The sequence below is a fragment of the Trachinotus anak genome, unplaced genomic scaffold (assembly GCF_046630095.1).
Source record: "Trachinotus anak isolate AG129_WGS33_773 ecotype Australia unplaced genomic scaffold, CSIRO_AGI_Tana_v1 ptg000024l, whole genome shotgun sequence".
NCBI classification, from domain to species: Eukaryota; Metazoa; Chordata; class Actinopteri; order Carangiformes; family Carangidae; genus Trachinotus; species Trachinotus anak.
In genome coordinates, this window is record NW_027273875.1 from 14,350,001 (window position 1) to 14,370,955 (window position 20,955).

General features: G+C 40.6%; 2 protein-coding genes across 3 annotated transcripts in view; both read left to right on the forward strand.

The window, feature by feature from the left end:
- The window catches only part of sptbn4a (spectrin, beta, non-erythrocytic 4a), a 30,419-nt gene extending 18,998 nt beyond the window's left edge, over positions 1–11,421 (forward strand). For both annotated transcript variants that reach the window (XM_071461312.1, XM_071461313.1), the window contains 9 exons: positions 1–27; positions 163–247; positions 537–742; positions 1,073–2,385; positions 2,554–2,614; positions 2,697–2,965; positions 4,722–4,892; positions 5,161–5,203; positions 7,219–11,421. The exon at positions 1–27 is cut by the window's left edge and continues 112 nt beyond it. In XM_071461312.1, coding sequence (XP_071317413.1) covers positions 1–27; positions 163–247; positions 537–742; positions 1,073–2,385; positions 2,554–2,614; positions 2,697–2,965; positions 4,722–4,892; positions 5,161–5,203; positions 7,219–7,518 — 2,475 coding nt within the window. In that variant the 3' untranslated portion in view covers positions 7,519–11,421. The remainder of the gene's footprint in view (positions 28–162; positions 248–536; positions 743–1,072; positions 2,386–2,553; positions 2,615–2,696; positions 2,966–4,721; positions 4,893–5,160; positions 5,204–7,218) is intronic.
- A 2,668-nt stretch (positions 11,422–14,089) lies between these two features.
- micu2 (mitochondrial calcium uptake 2) lies at positions 14,090–20,891 on the forward strand. Its single transcript, XM_071461399.1, has 12 exons — positions 14,090–14,356; positions 14,590–14,725; positions 15,641–15,672; positions 15,794–15,869; positions 16,272–16,319; positions 16,625–16,707; positions 17,446–17,499; positions 17,602–17,699; positions 19,076–19,247; positions 19,334–19,442; positions 19,524–19,681; positions 20,319–20,891. The coding sequence occupies exons 1-12, from the start codon at positions 14,159–14,161 to the stop codon at positions 20,418–20,420; spliced, it is 1,266 nt and encodes a 421-aa protein (XP_071317500.1). The 5' UTR covers positions 14,090–14,158; the 3' UTR covers positions 20,421–20,891.
- The last annotated feature ends 64 nt before the right edge of the window (positions 20,892–20,955 follow it).

Here is a 20,955-nt window from a genome sequence, read left to right on the forward strand (position 1 = left end):
GCTGCAGGCAACCCTGCATCCGAGGAGGTCAGGCTGATGAACTGTACAACACATATGAATTTCTATATTGACACAAAAAATTACTGAAATCTATGCAATACTTTATTAAGATGTAGCAGCATGTTGTTGATGGTCATGACTGCAATCTGTCTGTCAATGCAGATAAAAGAGAAGTTGGACAGTCTTCTGTCTAAGCAGAAGGATCTTGTGGAAAAATGGGACAAACACCAGGAAAAGTTACAGCGCAGTGAGTAACTCAACTGCTTTTAACACAATATAATGGTAAATGTCGAATGGACTCAAGCACTTTCTCCACTTCATCCTGTTATGTGCAGTTAATGTATCATGAATCATGTATGAATCTTATTGTTCTTCTCATTTGCCCTGACATTACACACTACACTCTGAACTCAGTGATAGGATAAACATCCCAGCTATGATCTAACGCATAAAACATCACGCCAGCATGTAAACAAGCGATTTCGTTACATTGTGGTGTAATGATAACTGTGTTGTTGGTCTGCTGTCACCTCCAGAGCAGGAAAAGTTCCAGTTTGCCCAGGAGACAGTGAAGGCAGAAGCCTGGCTGAAAGCCAAGGAGCCACTGATCACCTCCAAGGAGCCCGAAGGAGCCCAGGCCCAGACAGATGAGGCTGAGCAGCTCATCCTTCGCCACGAGGCCTTCCGCAAGGCTGCTGTAACCTGGAAAGAACGCTTCAGCTCCCTCCGCCAGCTTTCCGCAGTAAGCTTGACTGTAGATAAATGTTTAATCAGTTTGCTGGAGTCACAATTTAATGCTGCTACAGGAAAAAAAGTGACCTTGGCTTGTTGTGTTTGCTTAGCAGTTATGGGCTCATGCATTGTTATGGGCTTAAATCTGTCTCATGATGTTTACTGCATATGTGTCCTCACTCACTGCACCCCATGTCCTCATGCAACAATATTCAGTAGTACAACACTGCTTTCAGTAAAAATTCTGGATAACTAGTTAAACCTCAGTTTCACTGGATCCACCCTGCCTTTGATTCCTGGTTTGTGTAGAGTTATTATTTATTTAAACTCTTTCTTTTAGGCTGAGAAGAAAAAAGAGGAGGAGAAAAAGACAACCCCACTCTCCAGCCGAAGGATGTTCCCATTATCTTGTCTGACTCCAAACGTTCCCTCAACCAGTGCTACCTCATCTTTCTTGAGGCAAACAGTACAGGCGCATATAGAACCCAAACCCCTACAGGCCAGTCTGGATCTAGGTGCCACCCCTGCAACCCAGAGATTGTCCTCAACACTAGCCAGCTACAACCCAGTGATAAACGGATCAGGTTACCATGGACTGGAGCAGCAGTGCAGCAAGTTGGTGCCCTCCTCGTACCTTGGGATGAACCACCAGGCAGCCGGAGGTGGAAGTGACTCCGGTTTCTCGGCATTGACCTCCCAGAGTGGTGGAGCAGACACTTCTACTTACCTTGGGATAAACCATCAAACTGTTGGCAGTGCAGAAAGCTCTGGGTACTTTGGACTGACTGCTGGGTGTGTGAGTGGTATGCAAAACCATTATAGCAGTGGCAGATTAGGAAGTTCGGGTAACCTAGCTCAGCAGCCAAGCAGTGGGGGCATGGGAAGCCCTGGCTTTCTGCCTCAACAGAATATGGGCAGTTCTGGATATTTAGCCCAGCCACAAAATATCGGAAGTCCTGGATACTTGGGACAACAGCCCAATTTAGGGAGTTCAGGATATTTGGCACAACAGCCTAATATGGGGAGTTCTGGGTATTTGGCACAACAGCCTAATATGGGGAGTTCTGGATACCTAGCGCAGAATTATCAGAGCAGTGGGGGATTGGGTAGCTCAGGCTTTCTGGCACAAAATCATTACAGCAGTGGAAGTCTTGGCAGTTCTGGTTACCTAGCTCAGAGTGGTGGCATCATGGACCCTAAGATGGCATATGCATGGCAGCACCTAAAAGCTGACTTCATGCAGCCCAGGATCAACCACATTCACAAGGCTGTAAATCCCCTCCTGGAAGCCAGCAGAGTGCAGCGGGAACAGTTCGGGGACATCCCAATGGCAGACATGATGGGGCCAGAGTCCGGGCTGGAGCTCCTCCACGGCCGTCTCCAGAGGGACCCCCGTGGCAGCCGCTCCGACCCTCAGATGGACCATCTGAGGCGAGAGAGGGAGTACAAGCTGGGCAGGCAGACCTCCAGCGAACAGGAGATCCAGGCCAGGCTGAACGAGCTGCCGATGATTGTGCGTCAGGAGCGTTACCGGAGGCGTCTGGAGAGGCAGTCGTCCAGTGAACAGGAGGGCAGCGGCAAGCAGAGGCTGCAGAGACAGGACTCGAGTGACCTGGAAGGCTCCGTCAAGGAGGGCTCAGACAAACGCTCAGGGTGTGTGAATGAATCGTCCTGGTGACAATGAGATTCAAATGATCTTTATAAAGTTTGGCTTTACAGTTTGTGCCTCATCAGCACTGTCTAGTGTGATCCTAATGATTTTTAAGGTCACATAATGATTTTGTTTGCTGTTTGGGTGACACATGTCTGTTGTCCCTAAAGGGAGAAGAGATCTACCATGGCAGAGATTGTAGAACAGGTCCAGGAGAGAGAGGCAGCACATGTGAGTTAGCTTGCATACAGTGTTTTGTTTATTTTTCTTTGTGTCTTTGTGTCACTTAAATTTTTTTTCTCTGCTTTCTCAGGCACGAGGGGAGCCCTACCGGCCTCCGAGCAGCCTCTCAGCACCAGTGACTCGTTTTGATGGCCGTCCTCGTGCCCGAGACCGTCCAAAACCAAGGAGGAGGCCCCGTCCAAAAGAGCCGGAGGAGACACGACGTTCTCGCTCAGCCCCAGCAACTGGAGCCCCAACAACACCCCAGCCGCCTTCACACACTGCCCATAACGAAGGCTTCCTCTACCGCAAAAAGGCCACTAGCTCTGACCTGGAAGCTCAGCAGAGGAGCCCCAACAGGTACTGTCGTCACTGGCTAATCGTACAGTAAACACAGCTGAAGTGGTGGGCAATGGGCTCAGCATTTAAAGAGTTTGTTGGGTGGTGTAGTTTTTTAAAAGCTTTTCCAAGACCAAAAACACATCAGCCAAAGCAATGGAATGAACTGTATGTTTATCTGCTTTAATATAAGATGCCATTGTTAGCAAGTATAATTAACTTGTAACTACCGAGGCCAAGGAGCACATCATGAACTACATACAGTAATTTGTGAGGTAGCATTGTATTCAAAATGTGTGTGTAGCAGAATGTGCGGAAGTTGACCCTGGATGCTATCAAAAGTTCTGCTAACATTAACATCTTTCCTGCTCATTGGATTAGGGGATGTTAACAGTCCAGTAATCTCAGCCAACAATGCAGTCATACATTTGTTAAATATGTACAGAAGCAATTCTGTTTCTCTATTTCCATGTCTTCTACATGGATCATTAACTGGTGAGGATGTTGACTCTTTGCCAGGGACATGTAGCTTTAGCCTCAATCTTTTAGCGCAATGTCATGTACATAACTATAAAGTGCATATTTAAGACCCTTTCTTTGACAAGAGTTGGAGTAGACATCACTGTTACATCACTGCAGTCGCGAGCACATTGTGGTGGCAGAGGAACAGTGCAAACAATAGAGTGAAACCAGCAGGATACTTGTAATAAGGAATAAAAATCTCATGTTGTGCTGTTGGATGTCAGAATATTAATACAAGAAAGGACACCGTTTGAAGCTAAATGGAGACATACATGATTACAAGTCATTAAACGGACAGACTGCACTGTTTATCACACACAAAGGCAAAATCAATGATGCTGTTAATAACGATAAATAGTAAAAGTAACCACAAAGCTGCCATTCTCAGTAAGCTGTTTCATAATGGTAAACACCGATGACCAACAGTAACATTAGGAACAATAGCAACATTAGCATGTCAGCAGAAGTAGCCTATAAACAAATCAAATTGCTCATAGACGGTTAAGCTATAACATCACTCAGCATTTAAAAGTCGAATGGGGCATATGGTAATATTATATGATATAACATTTACTTCACACCATGACTCAGCACAAACTTAGCTAAGCCTTGGGACCACACAATATCATTGGTGTTACAATGTACTGACTGAGGACATCTTACAGTGGAGACATCCATGGATCTAGAAAGTCTTTTGTTCACTTCTTCACTTATGTAACCTGTACTCTGCTGGAAAACCGTTTAAATAACTGAAAAAAGCCTCTGGTTGATCTATATTCCTATGTTGTGTAAATTGACACCTGACATCACTAACTGTCAGTTCCTGCCACCAATTCAGCTCCGCTCAAAAAACACATTATCTCTGTTACAACAGGTGTATTGTTTTAAATGACACAAGCTTAATTAGCTAGCTACAGCTGACAAAATCTGCCAGTGACAGTTTTCATTTTAGTCAGCAAAATGACAAGCCTGCTTTTCTCTTCCACTGTCTGAAACCAAGGAGCCATTGCTTCTAAAATTAAAATAATTTTGAGAGGTAAATCTGCCGTAATTGTCACTGTAACTGTTTGCTGTTGGACCTTTATAATGACTGCGTCATATAAATTTTCCTTAAAGAAGATCTGAGATGAGAATTGTTTTATTATTGGCAATTAATTTGGAAAAAAGTCAAGTCCAGTTGGCCAAAATGATCTCCAGGAATGTTTTCAGTCTTAATCTGCACAGATCCACTTAATGTGTCATTTTGATTTTACAGTAAGTCCTGGGTGAATGTATACTGTGTGCTAAAAGAGGGAATGCTGACCTTCTACAAGGATGCCAGGAACCACACTGCAACGTACAACGGGGAGCCTCCCTTCGACCTTAGTAACTGCTCATTTGATCCTTCAATGGGATACAAGAAGAAGAAAAATGTTTTCATTCTGAAGTAAGAACTTTTTTATTGTTGCAATTTTGAAATTGTGATTTTATTGATAATTTTTGAAATGTAATTGTTTTTATTATAATTAAAAATAAGAAGCTAGAGGTAGGCTCTAGCTTCTTATTTTTAATTATTTTTAATTATAATAAGCATATTTGTCCAGATTTAAGAGAGAAACATCAAAGCACAGATAATTAAACAACTGCCATGTTGGATTAGTCATTATACATGTGTATGAGGAACTAACAGTCCCTGTTGATTTTCTTTGCAACAGAATAAACGATGGAAACAACTTTGTATTCCATGCAAAAGATGAGGTAAGAACATTTATATTTAAGACATGTTTAAGAGAAGCAATTGTTAAACCGTGGACATAATCCACCTTCCTCACTTTAAACTTTCGTGCACCACATAAGAGGGCCATGAGAGACCACACCTCTAAAAGTAAATAAGACATGTCTGCACATTAAGGAGTATAGATTTGCCTCAGGTGCATGTATCCAGGATGTTAAAGGATAAGTCTGGTGATAGTCTATACTTTTATCATCAAAACTAATAATGAACGTATCCTTCTAAAAAGCCAAAACCTGATACATCTACAGTATATATCTGTATACATTGTTGCACTGGATGACATGTTCCTTCATTATTATAAACATGGACACTCTGGCTAATCTCAACTAGCATGCTGAAATACGAACCAGTGCACCAACTGTGTGTTAATCCCCAGATGAAAATAGTCCCTAAGAAATGCACTATTCCCTCTTGTTTTAGAAACATTTGCTAAAAAGAATAGTGACCAGGAAATTACTGAGCCTCCTTTAAATGAAAAAAACTGTTTTTAAAGATATAAACCCTCAGTAGGAACCAATGAACTTGAGCTGAGAGCCACAGACTGGGTATGGAAGTCAGAAAGTCCTGAGAGACAGACTCACAGTCTTTTCTGCTTTTCTTTTGCTGACAGTTAGAAAAATATACTATAGAATATTTCTGGACTTCTCCTGCATGCTGAAACAAATAAATAGATTAAAAATGGACCCAATTAAGAAAAGTTGATTAATATTTACTTTGCACCAAAATACTGAAATTGAAAAATAAACAGAAAACATTTTGTTTTCACACGTTTTAATCATCACCTTATTCAAATAAATGCCAGACATTGCTTCACTTTGTCTATATTTAATGTCCTTTCTTTTTGTATGTCTCCACTGGGTTACTAGAATAAGATATGAGCAGAATATATAGTATGGGATCAGTATTTTCAGATTTCAGGACAACTGCAGGAGGAGAATTATCTCGATGCCTGTACTCTTTTCTGTGTTTAGGTGGTAAAGTTACTTATTAAACCCTTTTATTCACCTTAGAAAAACAACCCAGTTCCAGCTTTTTCTGCACCAAGTAATTTCACATAATAGTGGCCCCATGTGGCAGCGAGAGATAACCCATGCAGTTCTTATATACAGTAGAAACAGTTACAACAGTACTCAACAACTGTGCTTCTGTACAATTTTGAGGTACTTTGTACTTTACACTACATTTCAGAGGGAAATATTTCATTTTTATTGTACTTAATTTATTTGACAGAACTTTTCAGATTATTTACATAAAAAAAACATATGATGAATTTGAACAACAACAACACATTAAGATTAAACAAGTATTTTCGAATCTATTTTAGCTTGTGACATTTTATAAAATATTAGCATAGTCAAGGCCCATCTGATAGGTTCCACCAAAATGACAGTTTCCTTCACATTTCTCAGGTGGTTTGATTTCAATAACCATTTGAGGCTGTAATTATACAATATTTCTCAAAAAGGAAAGATTAAATTAAAAAAAAAAAAGGTAAATACATTTGTGCAAACTTTTTTTTTCATCTGTCCTCTCCCATTACTACGTGACTCTATCGACTATAGATAAAATTGCTCCACCTTGACCAGCTACAACAGTAAAACTGTACCAGTGATGTCAGAAAAGTCTGAATCCTCTCACATAGTGAAGGGGGTCTAGGAAAGTAAACCAAGACACTGAGAGAGGTGACACCCAAAAACACAAATGACTGATGTAATAAAGGAAAGGTACAATACTCTGTCATGGTCAGACTCAATGACCAGGAATAATTTCCCACCCCTTTGAAATCAGTTTGTTCAAATAGGGGGAGCTCACACAGTTTCAGTTGCTCTTCTCTGCTGCAAGCTTAGATATATGATTCCTATAATGACAGGCTGGTGTGAATCCCAAAGCACAATATGAAAAACATGCAAGAGAGAAAGATAATACAAAAGAAAGAGACTCCTTACATAAGCTGTCTGTCTCTTGCCGGTTTCTGTAGGAGGACCTGAAGGCCTGGACTTCAAATATCACCACCTGTATAACTGAGCATGAGGCCATGGCCAAGTGGGACAAGCCTGGCACCTCGTCCATGGACCCTGACCGCTCGGAGAGGAAGGAGAAGTCAGAGGGGGACGCGGACGCCAGGTCAGAGAGGTCTGAGCTCGTCGAAGGGGAGGAGAGGTCTGAGAAGGAGAGGTCAGAAAAAGGGGATGGCTCTGAGAAGTTAGACACATCAGAAATCGCCGACAAGATGGAGGGCGGGGCGGGGGGCTCCAGCACGTCTGGAAAAAGCAAATGAGGAGCCCCCCCTCCACCTTATGTTTTAACATAACATTAGACAAATGGTGTAGGAGGCGGTGGGTGGGAGGGATGGATGGAGAGCATGTGCAGCTAGGTTTGCAGATCCTCAGTCACAGAGCTGGAACACACTGAGGCCACGGTCCTTGGACTGACGACTGTAACTGTGACAGACTAATCTCTCAGCCCCTCCCCTTCACCCAGGCAGTACATCAGTGCTTGCATCGTGCCACCTGCTGGTAGATAGGAGGTTGGCCCAGACAGATAGACAGACAGACCGACAGACAGACAGACCAACTCCAGCAAGTGGTCCCAGGAATTAGTCACTGTCATGTCCCATTGTTGATCGTTTAATCTCTTGGATTCACAGCATCCTTCTGTATGTATCTTTGACTGATAATGTAATGCTCTGTCGATCTAGACAAACCCGAGAAGTGGTGAATGAAATGTTTCACAATATTAAAAAAAAAAAAAAAAGTTTTTTGAAGCAATATACTTTTTTAATTTCTTCTCTTTGTTAGAGAGAGAGAGAAAAAGGGAAAAGGAAACAAGAAATAGTTGCAACTCTATGATTTGTCACTTCCACGTAAGCTTACTCCAGGCAGTTGTGCACCTTAGACACTCGAAACATCTGTATACTAATCATAACGACATTTAATCCCATCACACGGCTAGCTTTCAATCATGTTAATATAATGGAATGCTGGTGTTAGCCACCTGATGTCATCGGTCAATGAATACATACGTCTACAGTTTATTTTCAGTTTATTTTCTGTTATTATTATTATTATTATTTGTCCACAATGATCCATGTCAGGAAAAGAGCTTTCCATCAAATTCTAATCCATTAACCCGAGGTGTGTTGTTCAAAGTGGCAATGCTCAAAGTAACACTAAGCCTATGTGACACCATGCCTTTGTATACATGACAGAAACCAGAACATTGCATGAAATAGTCTGTTAGTGCACCTGTTAAACTTGCCTTTATTTTTGTGTTCTTGAAATAAGTTGGGCAGTATTGGAATTGCAATAATTCATTGTGAGTGGGGGGTGGGGGAAGTATTTTGCTATCATGGGGCCACACTTCTCAAAATCCAGAGGTAAGTTTGACAAAGTAAGGTTGTCTTCTACCCACAGTAAGCATGAGAACAAAAGGGGGGGGGGGTATACTGTACCAGAGTAATGACTCCTCTTTGATCTGTAACATGAATCAAGAAGCCAAATGGCCCCTCCGCTGTTTGTACTGTATTACTGCAGTTTATTTTCCTCCGAATGTACTGATTCCAGCTGTGAAATGTTCAATCACCACCGAGCTTGTGGTGCCCGAAATTGTAAAACCCTGAAGCAGTTCACTGAGAGCTAAACCTCTCTGTACCCTGTGTCTTTCATTTGAAGTTCAACCTGATTGGAAATCTCTCCACCAAAGGCAAGTTAAATGTAAAACTGTCATGAGTTAAGTCATGAATTGTATATATCTATCTTTGTATGTATACCAATAAAACCTGTGCTCTAATAAAACAATACTCTGAACTGAAATGGGTAAAATTAAAACATTTGTATTAATCCACAAATAAAAACAATCATCACTCAAATATATTAATGTTTATTACATTTAAATGAAAAATATGCAAATTAGGAGTCACTATTAACTATCATAGTGTATATAAGTACACCAGTATCTAGTTGTATTAAACACCTTTTACCAGGGAAGAGCAGCAGGACATACTGTAGGTATGCTTGTTGTATTTTTATATGCCTATATTTATTCATATCAGATTCAGGAGTTGCCCCGGGGCCCCAATAAGAACTTGTAATAATAGCTGATTGAGTAGTCAGTGTGTCTGTGAGAGGTGTGCTAAATTTATGTATTACCAACAAGAAAAAACCAACTAGCCTGGGCAGTTCACGTACATGCTCCTCTGGATGATTGAGTTACTGGTGACTGAACTTGAGTGCAGTATGCTGTGATCACAGAGATGAACAGGCATTAGTCCACCTATTGTTTGTCATGTATGTCAGTTATTTTTTACATGTATAAGTACAGCTAAACTTCCCCTAATGTCAATAAAGTGTGCTCATTATGGCACTGTGCTTACATGAGGAAAAACAGGCAAATACACGTCTAGTGTGCAGAGAAACACAGGCAGCTGAGGCTTCCTTCAAATCTGGCTGTTATGGTGTTTTTCACTTTCCATCCTGTCAAATTGAAACTCAAAGATGTTTAAAAAAAAGCAAAAAACCACAGTCTTCCTTTCTATTGAAACACCAAAAGCATAACTCAGATGGAACAGGGTTTGAATTCACTGACTTGAGCATTTCAGTGACTGTCTGCGTTACTGCAGCTTTCAGATCAGTTAACAGAGAGAACATGAGCTGTTATGATGTAAATGTTATTTTCCTTTGTTTCATTCATGGTTTGTCTTTACATATGTGCCATGTCATGCAGTTTGCTGAAAGAGTGGTAGAAGAAGAGAAAGCAGTGGGTTATTTGAACACAAATAAGGTTTCATCTGACCCGACACTCGTCTGACAGAAAGCCTGTCTTTGCAATACATATTTTTATCACTGAAATAGGAGCTATAGTATTTTCATGTGGCTGTAATTGTTCTGATTCATTGCTCATAAGAGATATTTAGCCCGCATCACCATGTGCGTTTTAAGTGTTTGCTTCCCGTCACTTTTATGAAACACAAAGGATTTTTTTTCCCCACTATAACAGTAACAATCGAAATTAAATAGGCAGCATAAACCGTGACTGAAGAAAAAAAATATTGTGCAAACTCTGTTTCCTTCATTGATGGTCTTACAAGTGTGTATGTCTTTGTTACTTTACATTACAACTTGCTGCTATGACATTAAATAAACCTCCAACCTTGCTGATGCAAACTTGACGTGAAATTGATGTGGACATATATGCTGGTCCCACACACACACACACTCACACACACACATGCACACCTAATGGCAAAAGTTTGCTCATCACATTGATTTTAGCTACAAACAGTGTGGTTCTCTCATTCTTAAAACTGCAGCTGTCTCAGTGTCCATGAATTTGAAGGCAAAGAAGGACACAACATTATCATGATGAGGTAGCAGCAGCACTGATTAGCATTGACTCCATTCACTCTCTGCTAAAGCCTCGGTGCTTCCAACCTCATGGAACAACTTCTGGGGGTCTTACATACAGCAGGATATGACAGAGTAAAGTATGTTGGTATGACACTGACATGTCAACACATTCAGCTGATGGACTAAAATGTTGAAATTGTCTTTTTTAGAAACATCAGAGTCTGTGTGTGTCATCTTAAAGTGTTAAGGCGCCTCATGGATACAGAGCTGAACTAGCCTTTACACTGACACTCTACTGCAGGACTGATTTAATGGTGGAAGTCATCTGAAGGGCTGGTGTTTTCCAAACTGTGTCCATGTCAAGGGGTTATCAAAATGCTTCAGATCCATCTCGCTTGCTTCTGTACATACAGTAACTGGTACGACACAAACATTTTTATGCTGTATTTATGGCTTTTCTTATAGCAACCGATGAAAATGCTGAATCTCATCCAGGCTACGTATGTGCAGTTTTAAATAAAAATGTGAGTGGACATGTGAATAATTTATGTGAGTAAAAATAAAGGTACATGCAATTTTTGTTATGCACTAAGGTACAGCCCCATGCACAGTGTAAAACAGTAGTGGTGATGCAGGGTCTATTCTATAATTAAATAAAAGAAAAAAAACATACATACATGTATACAGTATTGCACAAATTCTGCACAACTTGATGTATGTTTTAAGAATGTACATTTTAATTATGATTTGTTTATTGAATTGAATAACATCTGCCAATATCTGTCTGTGGAAATATGAAATATGGTATTGTCTCATAAAATCTCTTCATCCCTTAATTTTGCCATTGTCTTTTTTCCCCTCTGTAGGTTGTAGCACAAGTTAATGACAGACACTTTATAATGTTACAGTGAGAGTTAAGTAAAATATCCTGAGAGAGCTTTTAAGATGCTTCAGAAGAATTATTGTGATTTAATGTCCTGACTGATCACAATTTGTGATAAATATCTCAGACAATGCTAAGCAGCTTTTAGATAAACCTGTGTACATCACTACCAAAGGGGTTCTACATCTGTGCCATTAAGTTCAATTCAGTTCAGTTTTATTTGTATAGCACCAAATCATAACATACATTATCTTAAGGCACTTTACAGGATAAAAAATAGAAACAGAATAAGTCCTCAAGCAGTCTGCTGCAGCTCTCCTGATGAAGATCTGATGAATTTCTTTCTTTCTAGTTTAAGAAAGTAAAAAATATGAACAAATCTGCAGCAGTTTGACAATTTGGAGCCATTGTTTTAAGATACTTATGATAAATATTCGTATCCATGGTCAAAGCAGTGAATCATTTCCAAAGTAAATTACATGTGAGTGTGTCATGCTGCAAGATTTGAGGATAAATTATAAACAAAAACCAAAGTCTCCATCCAAAAATATTTATTGTTCATCAAATGAATTCCTCTGTTTTTACCTTAGTGCAGTCTCATTTGACTGGAGAACAGCGTCTCTGCCATGAAGTCATTAAGTGTAAATGACGTACTTGACTCAGACTGACGGAGCTCACTGAGACAAAGCAGAGGAATCTGAACTTCAGCCACTGCAGCTGCCTCCCCGCCCTTCGTGACAAAGGTCGTGGGCTTGTCCACAGTGTGGCTGCTCTGTAGTTGAGCCTGTAGGAAGAGCACAGTTCACAGACACCAGCCTTCATCTGGCAGCCCTCAGTCCTCGGACACTGTGTGCTGTGATATATGAGACAGTGGGATGACACAGGAAAAAGATGGTGGATGCTGCCTTAGGAGAAAGCAGAGAGCTTGACGTGTGCTGCCTGTTTATTCCTCCAATGTTGTTGTGTGAATTCCTGGATAATGAAATGACCCAGCTCATGCTGATTCACTGGTTCTTGGTCTGAGAAAATAAGATTTTCCTGGAATCCAAATGTTACAGGAAGCCAGCAGACACCAATAATTATTCAAAGCAGAGTATTTGTAATACTGTCTAAATATTAGGTTACTAAACAATATTCCCCCAAAGTGTCATTTTGTCATTTTATCTATATCTTTATGGCTCATTTTCCCATACCTGATTCCATGGATTCCAAGGGCATTTACATACACAGTAGTGTGAGGTAGTGAAACTAAGCACACAGTGCACTTGGTTTAGTGGCCAGAAGTAGTTTTGTGCTCAAGGTACAATGGAAACCTAATAAACATGACAGAAATAACGTTCTATAATGTACAAAACCTTCAGAATAAATAATACAGTATGATTCCTCTACAGCATAGCAAACACTTCACTGATTACCCTAATTACCACTATAGATATTCTGGTGTTCATTCAGTTATTTGTAGAGGCATGGCAACATAAGAGGAGACGGGGGGCTCACTGAGGCAGCATGTGTACAGGCCCCAGATTTTTGTGCTGCACCACTGTGGCCATGTATCATGGATGTATTGAGGAGAACAGTGTGGGAACATCTCATAGTGATCCTGCTGTTCCTCAATTCTCGCCTGACCCAGAAATTCTCCCGGCCCTCCATCTTGAAGGTCGTCCCAAAGTCTCATATCTCTGATCTGATGAGCCATGAGTGAGGATCCACCTGACCATCCTTCACAGAAGTTTTTTATCAGATAGACTGGACACTGCAGCTGATCAGACTGATCTGAAACCACATCACAGCATCACAGCTAACATTAGATGTTATTTGTTTTTCAGGTTCAGCATCAAATTAAAAACTGTGGATCTAGGTCTGAATAATAAAACAACCAAAAACAACTTTATTAGTTAGAAACATTTTCTCTGCGTGATCTGGTATTTCCCCTCAGAGAATATACTCTGAGAGAGGAGGAGAGTCTGTCTCTTTCACCACATTTTACTTGTCTTTGGTCATTTCCAGAAACTCTGTAGTTTCATGTGAGATATGTTTAACTAATGTCCACTTTCCCTGAAACATTTAGGCTAATAAATCATGATTATAAATTATAAAACATAACTGCAGCCTGGATTACTAGATAATGAATTTATAAACCGAATAGAAAACGTTTGAAGTAGAAAAAACAGATAATCAGTGATTACATAAAATTAAAATGTTTAATGTGTGTTTTTACTAAATGTGCATACGTTTGTCAAACAGATAAAACACAGACTTATAAAACACTGCTGTGTTATTATTTGGACAGTGTCTATAAGGAAAATCAAATACAAACATCAACCAATCAAAAGCCTTCTCAGAGCTCAGGCATCTGTCTGACAGCGCATCCAGCTGTGATGCAGCTGTGTAACGTCATCAGAAACGGACGTCGCTTTGGTTCAGAGAAAAGGACGTCTGACGTCTTTTCCTGCATCGCCTCGGGTGGGGGGGGGGGGGGGGGGGGGGGGGGGTCATGGATGTCTTCTAATACATCCATGGAGGGGGTGGAGGAGGTAGGAGGTCGGAGAGAGAGAGGTGGGTGGACAGGGTGTGGGGGACAGCGGTGTCCCACGTGACCTGTCGTTCAGCGCCTGAGGGCGGGGCTCGGGCCGCATACGCAGCTACGGAAGCCTCGTCGTTCATTAAGCTTCGGGGCCAGCTTCCTGAAAATGGCCAGCTGGGGAAAGGTCGCTGCTGTGCTGAGGACCGTGTTGAGGAGCCCTCGGGCTCTGAGGAGTGCGGCTGTGCGCCGTGCTGTCGGTCCCGGTGTTGTGGGCTCTGTCATAGGAACCGGGCTTCTCTGTTATTACCGATATCACGCAAACAACAGGACTCTACCCTTCGCCGTTCACGCAGAGGAGCAGACGGTGAGTACGAACTTAATCCAGACACACAGGTGAGACCCGTGTACGTTTCACATGTCCGTAAGTGTACACAGACAGCAGTACGAGGCCAGATATTAGTAATATCTGCTGCGTAACGTTGAAAAAGGGCGTGAATACTCTGAGTTTGTATCAACAATGACGCCCCCCAGCTGTCACCCACTGACACACCACAGAGAGCGCTGCTGTTTACGGTGAAGTTTATGTCCCCTGTGCAGGTTCAGGAAGCTGCAGCTCCTCAGCTGTCCACCAGAAAGATCCGCTTCATCAAGTTCGCCTCCATGGTCTACGAGCAGGAGCCCTACATGACCCCCAGAGACTTCCTGTTCTCCGTCATGCTGGAGAATGTGGACCGTAAGCTGCACTGACTTTACACCCTCCATAGACTGACAGGCTGCAGTCTGAATCTAGTCTCAGACTGCTAATGACAGAGTGGAAATGTTCACTCCTACACTCATGTTCCGTGCATCATAGATAAGTGGTATGAGAGCGTCCTAATAAGTTTAATAGTGAATTTATTAAAGTAGAAAAAGAAGGAGAAAAGTCCAGGTTAGCAATGATGACAGTGCTACATGTGTTAGTGGGTGAGGGCATGGACCAGAGAGACAGGCTGGAGCCTGCAGGTACAGACTGCTGCTGTAAAAGCACCAGTGCTTAAAAATATAACTGATCAGTGAAAAATAAATAACAAATAAAAATGATGTTACCTGCAGTATCCTAAGAGTTTGGCGATATGAAAATGTTGCATTGATCAAAACATACAGACATCATTGTGCTGAGAATTGGAAATTGATCAGAGTTCAGGAAACATCACTTACAAATGTAACATAATACATACATCACTACGTTTTAATATATTGATGACTATTCAGACTATTTTATAAATCTGTGATTGTACAGCTGGCTCCCACTATAATGCTTTATAAGGAAATTATTTAAACCACTGGAAATAGTAAGCCCTGTAAACACTGTAGGTGTATTCACCTTACAAATGCACAATCATGGTGCTTTCCTCTCTTTGGGTCCATGTCACCAGCTGTTTGTTGTTCATCCTTCATAGTATCAGCTGATCATAGGAAGTGTATGGTGCATGACTTGTGCAACAAAGAAAATAATTGAATGCAGCTGTGTTGAACCCTGCAGACATTCAGATCTGGACAAACCAAGATGCAATAAATAAATTCACATGTAATGCTGGCCTTATGTTGTTATTTATTTCAGCTTTTTGTTGTGTTTTCAACAAAGCTTTTCTGTTTTCATCTCATGTAGGAAAGCTGCAGAAGAGACTTCTGACAACAGAGGTATGTTTACATCTCCCTTTCACAGTGTGAAAATAACTTGGTTTCAAACTGCACATGTAGAGCACAGTCATTAGTTTGGCCTAATGGTGCTGTCATCTGTTTCCCTTTGGCGTCTTTGCAGGAAGTTAATAAGATGCTGGTCGCAGCCTCTAAAGCCCGGGCTGGTAATGATCTGTTCAGAACCTTAGGAGACAATGGTGAGTTAATCATCTGTCATCAGAGTAGAGTTAATACACAGGAGCTTCAGACCTAATATCCTGTATTCAGATCTGTTTACACAATGTCTAGATTCATTTGTGACTGGCTTGAGGTCACACTTGACATCAGAGCAGTGGTGTGGATTTTGTTTGAGACTGAAACGTTAGGATGATCAATAAATTATGATGCTGACCAAGAGCAATGTGTGAAAGTGACACTTTCCAACGCACCTGTATCTTAAGACATGGTGAATATTTTCATCAAGAAAATCTGTGTGACTTTAACAAGAAAAATGCACATCTCTCTGCTTGCACATAGTTTTTTTTCCAGTCACAGTCACTATTTGTTGGTTATCTTTTTTCCAAAATCTGATTTAGCATACATCTATTTTTATCTCGCAGGTTTGATCTCCTACACAGAGTACCTGTTCCTGCTGACCATCCTTACCAGTAAGTCGCTTGTAGATTCCCAAAACTTGCATCAGCTGCTGGGCTTCACATGATCTTCCCAGACTCTCAGTATTAATGTGCTGAATGGATTTGCATGTGAATTCCTTGTGGTTGCATTTCCCTCAGTAAGAACATTGCTTTCTCCTTGTTGAAGCTTTGCACACTTGCACATTTTGAGTGAAGCTGGGCAGTTTATCAGTAGCTGTTGATGTTATTTTTTCTCGAGTATTACACCACTAACCAAGTGTATTGATTCATTCGAAGTTTTCTGTGTGCATATAACTGACAATGCTATGCTGTTGCAGAGCCACGCACAGGATTTCATATAGCTTTCAAAATGCTCGATGTTGACGGCAACGAGCATGTGGACAAAAAGGAATTTCTCAAGGTAAGACCTCTGACATACCTGGATTATTTAGCAGAAACAGTTGAACAAATATTGATCACAATGCAGATTGTATCATATGTAAGATCCATAATCATGGAAGGATATATTATACAGAGAGAACTGTGATTCTGTTTGTTCACGTGTCTATGTGTGCACCTAAATTTCAAAATATTGCCACTTTTAATGCTGCCTCAAGCTCTGACGCTACCACAGTTGTAAGTATGGAGACATGGAGCCGTGTGAAGGTGAGGGAGAGCTGCACTGCTAGCTGCTCAAGTCTGTTTTCCATCTGTCATGTGTTTGCAGCCTGAGTCAGCTCCTCAATTTAATCCACTTATTTAAGGTCACTTGCAGTTTTTGTGTCTCTTCCAACGGGACTGTGATGATGAGAAGACCTTGTTGTCTTTAGTCTAGGTCAGGTCTAGACTAGTAGACTGCATGTTGGCACGTTATGCACCTTGTGTCGTATTCTCATGTTGTGACTTGGTGCCCAGGCCTAAAGCATTCAGTAAAAGGTTAGAAATGCATGGGTTCTCATCTGTTGTGTGTGACTTAGATGAAGGTCGTATCTCTGGTTTGATCAGTGGCATACGCCTCTTTTTGTTCAGGGAAGAGGGATGTATGTTCACATTTTGACACTGAAAAAATTCAGTGCAGAAAATAATCTTTGTTTTCACTGCTTAAATGTTACCAATAATTAGATATTTTTTCTTTTCTTTTTGTTTTTTGCCACTAAAGCTCAAGAAAATCATTGGGAAAAGTAAAAAGAGAATTCCTAAGGACGAGACAGAGGTGGGTATTCACATTCATACATCACGATTCTGTCACTAATACAGTGTAATGTCTGTCCATCCAGCTGTCATGGTAACAATACATGGTACATGATGTTTACAGAAACCAGCAGAGGAAAGGGAAGGTGTGAACACGACTCTACAGGCCTACTTCTTTGGGAAGAAAGGAGAAAACAAGCTGCAGTATCAGGAGTTTCACAGGTAAGAAAATGGCCTCTACAGTCACACACTGAGCTGCAGTACAAAACAACACTAGACGATAAACAGAGATATGTTTTAGAGATATGTTTTATGAAGTTAAACAGTGTTTAGTGTCGTTCCATCACTACCACTGAATATTAAATGACTTTGGCTCAGTTGTCACAATAATTTCAATGTGAAAAACTCTCAATGCAAAGAGATCAAAGGAGACTCACTAAATTCTTACATTTAAACACAACTTCATGTCCTGACAGACAAAGTACAAACCACTACATCACATGCTCAGTCCTGCACAGACAACTCATTGGTAACCACACAGTCACTGAATCAATCCAACATGTGATGGCAAGCATTATCCTTAATGCATTAATGCATTACAACATACAGTAGCTGCTAATTACCTCCTCAGTATCTCTGGAAAAAAAAGGAAATAGAAATGCAATTTATTTTTGACGCCCAAGTGTTGCAGTGTATTGAGTCTGTAAGTGTGAACTGTGGTTTAATGGGATACATTATTCTTTTCAGCATTACAGTGTTACTGTAGCTTAGTGTATCATAGATGATTATATTTACAAGTGAAAGTAAACTCCAAGGTTTGATGTCTTGAATAAGAAAACAAACTTTGTGGTTGATCCAGATCAGAAACAGAAAAACTGATGAATCATCATTTTGCCTCATGTACAGAATTTAACGCATTATAAAGTCAGACTTTAAACTACCTAATCTAGATTTAGAATAGACTTCAAGGTACTTTTACTTTTCTATGAAGCTCTTTAAATGGTTTGGCACCAGCTTACTTTGCAGACTCTGTTGTTTTATAATCCTTCATGAGCTCTTAGATCTGCTACTGCTGGCCTTTTAAATACACACAATTTTATGGATAAGAAAATAGCTGTGCTGCCTATTTTCTTTTCTAACTATGCTCCAAAACAATTGATATACCCTACAAAGAGCCAGAAAATATGCGGTCTCTGAAGATTTTTTAAACGACAGTTGAAAACTTATTTATCTAATTTGGCTTTTAATGAATTATCTCATGTTCTTATCATTACTGGTTTCTGTTTTTATTTTTGTTTTAATGTACTGTTTTATTTTTATTTTTACTGTAAAGCACTTGGAGCTACATCTTTTGTATGAAAAGTGCGAACTAAATTTATTGTTGTTATATTGACAGAAATATAACATATTCAATACAGTAACTGTACGCTGAACTTTTTATTTGACTCAAAGTTTTAGACTTAATTCTAAAGAATGGATGTATTGTTAGATTGTGTATATTTGTTGTGTTCTCTTGTACGGGACTGGGTGATATTGTTGCGACCATTTTCTTCTCACAAACCTCAGCAGGACTCTAGTAAACGATGTGTGTCCTTCAGGTTCATGGAGGACCTGCAGGCTGAAGTCCAGGAGATGGAGTTCCTGCAGTTCTCCAAAGGTATGGACACCATGCGAAGAGAAGACTTTGCAGAGTGGCTGCTACACTACACCAACGAAGAAGACAACGAAGTCTACTGGGAGAACATGAGGAAGAAGATCCCGGCTGGCCAGGTACAAAGACTCTCCCTGTCCTCTGCTGCTGTCAGATGAAACAAAAATGCTGTGAAAATAGTGAAGGAACATGTTTTGTTTTGCAGAGCATCACATTTGATGAGTTCAAAGTTTTCTGCCTGTTCACCAACAACCTGGAGGATTTTGCCTTTTCAATGAAAATGGTCACTGAAGCCAACCGCCCGGTTGGAATGGGTAACATCTCTCTTCTAGTGAGGATAGTTTCCTCCTAACATTGTGTACAGTATGTGACAGTTTCCCCTCTTCTGACTGCAGCCCAGTTTAAGCGAGCTGTGAGGATCGCCACAGGCCACGATCTGTCTGACAATGTGCTGGACACTGTATTTAAACTCTTCGACATGGATGGAGACAACTGTCTGAGCCATAAGGAATTCATCGGTGTGATGAAAGAGAGAGTGCTACGAGGTCTGAAGGTATGTTCATCCATCGGGACCATTATTTCATTAAGTAGAGTCATCAGATCTGACTGTTGTTCATATTATATAGTCATCCAACCAATTACGTATTATTTATTTATAGCTCTTAATCTTTTGTGACTATTTGCTTTACTTCTGTCTTTTTATTTTTTTACCTTTTTCTCTGGGAGTGGCAAGTTGGCCAAAACCCAGCACAGGTTGGGAAGGTGTGCCTACTGGGGATGGGGAAGAGATAACTGAAAGAGACCCCCTTCCCCAAGTACCTGTTTTCTGCCTAGACCCTAAAAAAAATGTTACCTAACAACACCTAATCTATTTATTTATTTTCAACCCTCTCTCTCATTCTCTCTGCCTCTTAATAAGTCAAAATATATAAGTCAAATATAAATCTCTGCAACCACAATATGGATCTACAGCAATGACATGCTATCAGTTGTTTTATCCCTCTGTACAACTGTACGCAGTCATGTTATGTTTTTTTTATGTCATATCACTTTGTCTTGCTTCACCACAAAAAAAATAAATAAATAAATAAATCAGAGTGCTGTTGAAATTAGAGAACAAGTGTTACTGTTACATGGTCTTCTGTGCCTTACTTTGTGTCCCCCTTTGACTGACGCTGTCCTGTCCTCAGGTGCAGCCTCAGAGCGGCTTGTCTGGCTACTGGAAGTGTGTGAAGAGGGAGACTCTGAAGGGGGCTCAGGAGGCCCTGGGAGACAGCGGATGCCCCATCTGAACGCAGGAGACGTCTGATAGATGATCACTCACACCACTGCTCATATTAAATCAAAGAGGTGGCGTGAACAAGATCATGAACGTCACCACATGTACAGAAACTAAGGATTTACACCACTATCTGATACATAAATGAGTGTTTACAAAGTCTATTGTCTGATATTTAGCCGACTGTGGGTCTGGTTGTGGTGTTTACGACGTTAACAATAATTTTATTAATCATGTCATCCATTGTTGTATTCAGAGTGGCTGACGACAAATCAAATTTCAAATTAATCACGCACTTTACACACTTCGGCGCTCTCGAGCAGTGTGTTTACAGAACTGGTTTCAACTGTGGTTCAAGGTATTGATGCTAACTCTGCTCATATGGACACATTTACATTTTCAAGGGCTTTTGTAATACCTGGGTTTTTAACTTTTTTTTCCAAAATATTTATCAAATAAAGTTGTATTTAAAAAAAAAAAAAAAGATGCAAATGTTTCAATACTGTGCTGCACACATTTTAAGGTTCAAGACTTTCAAACCAGTAGCT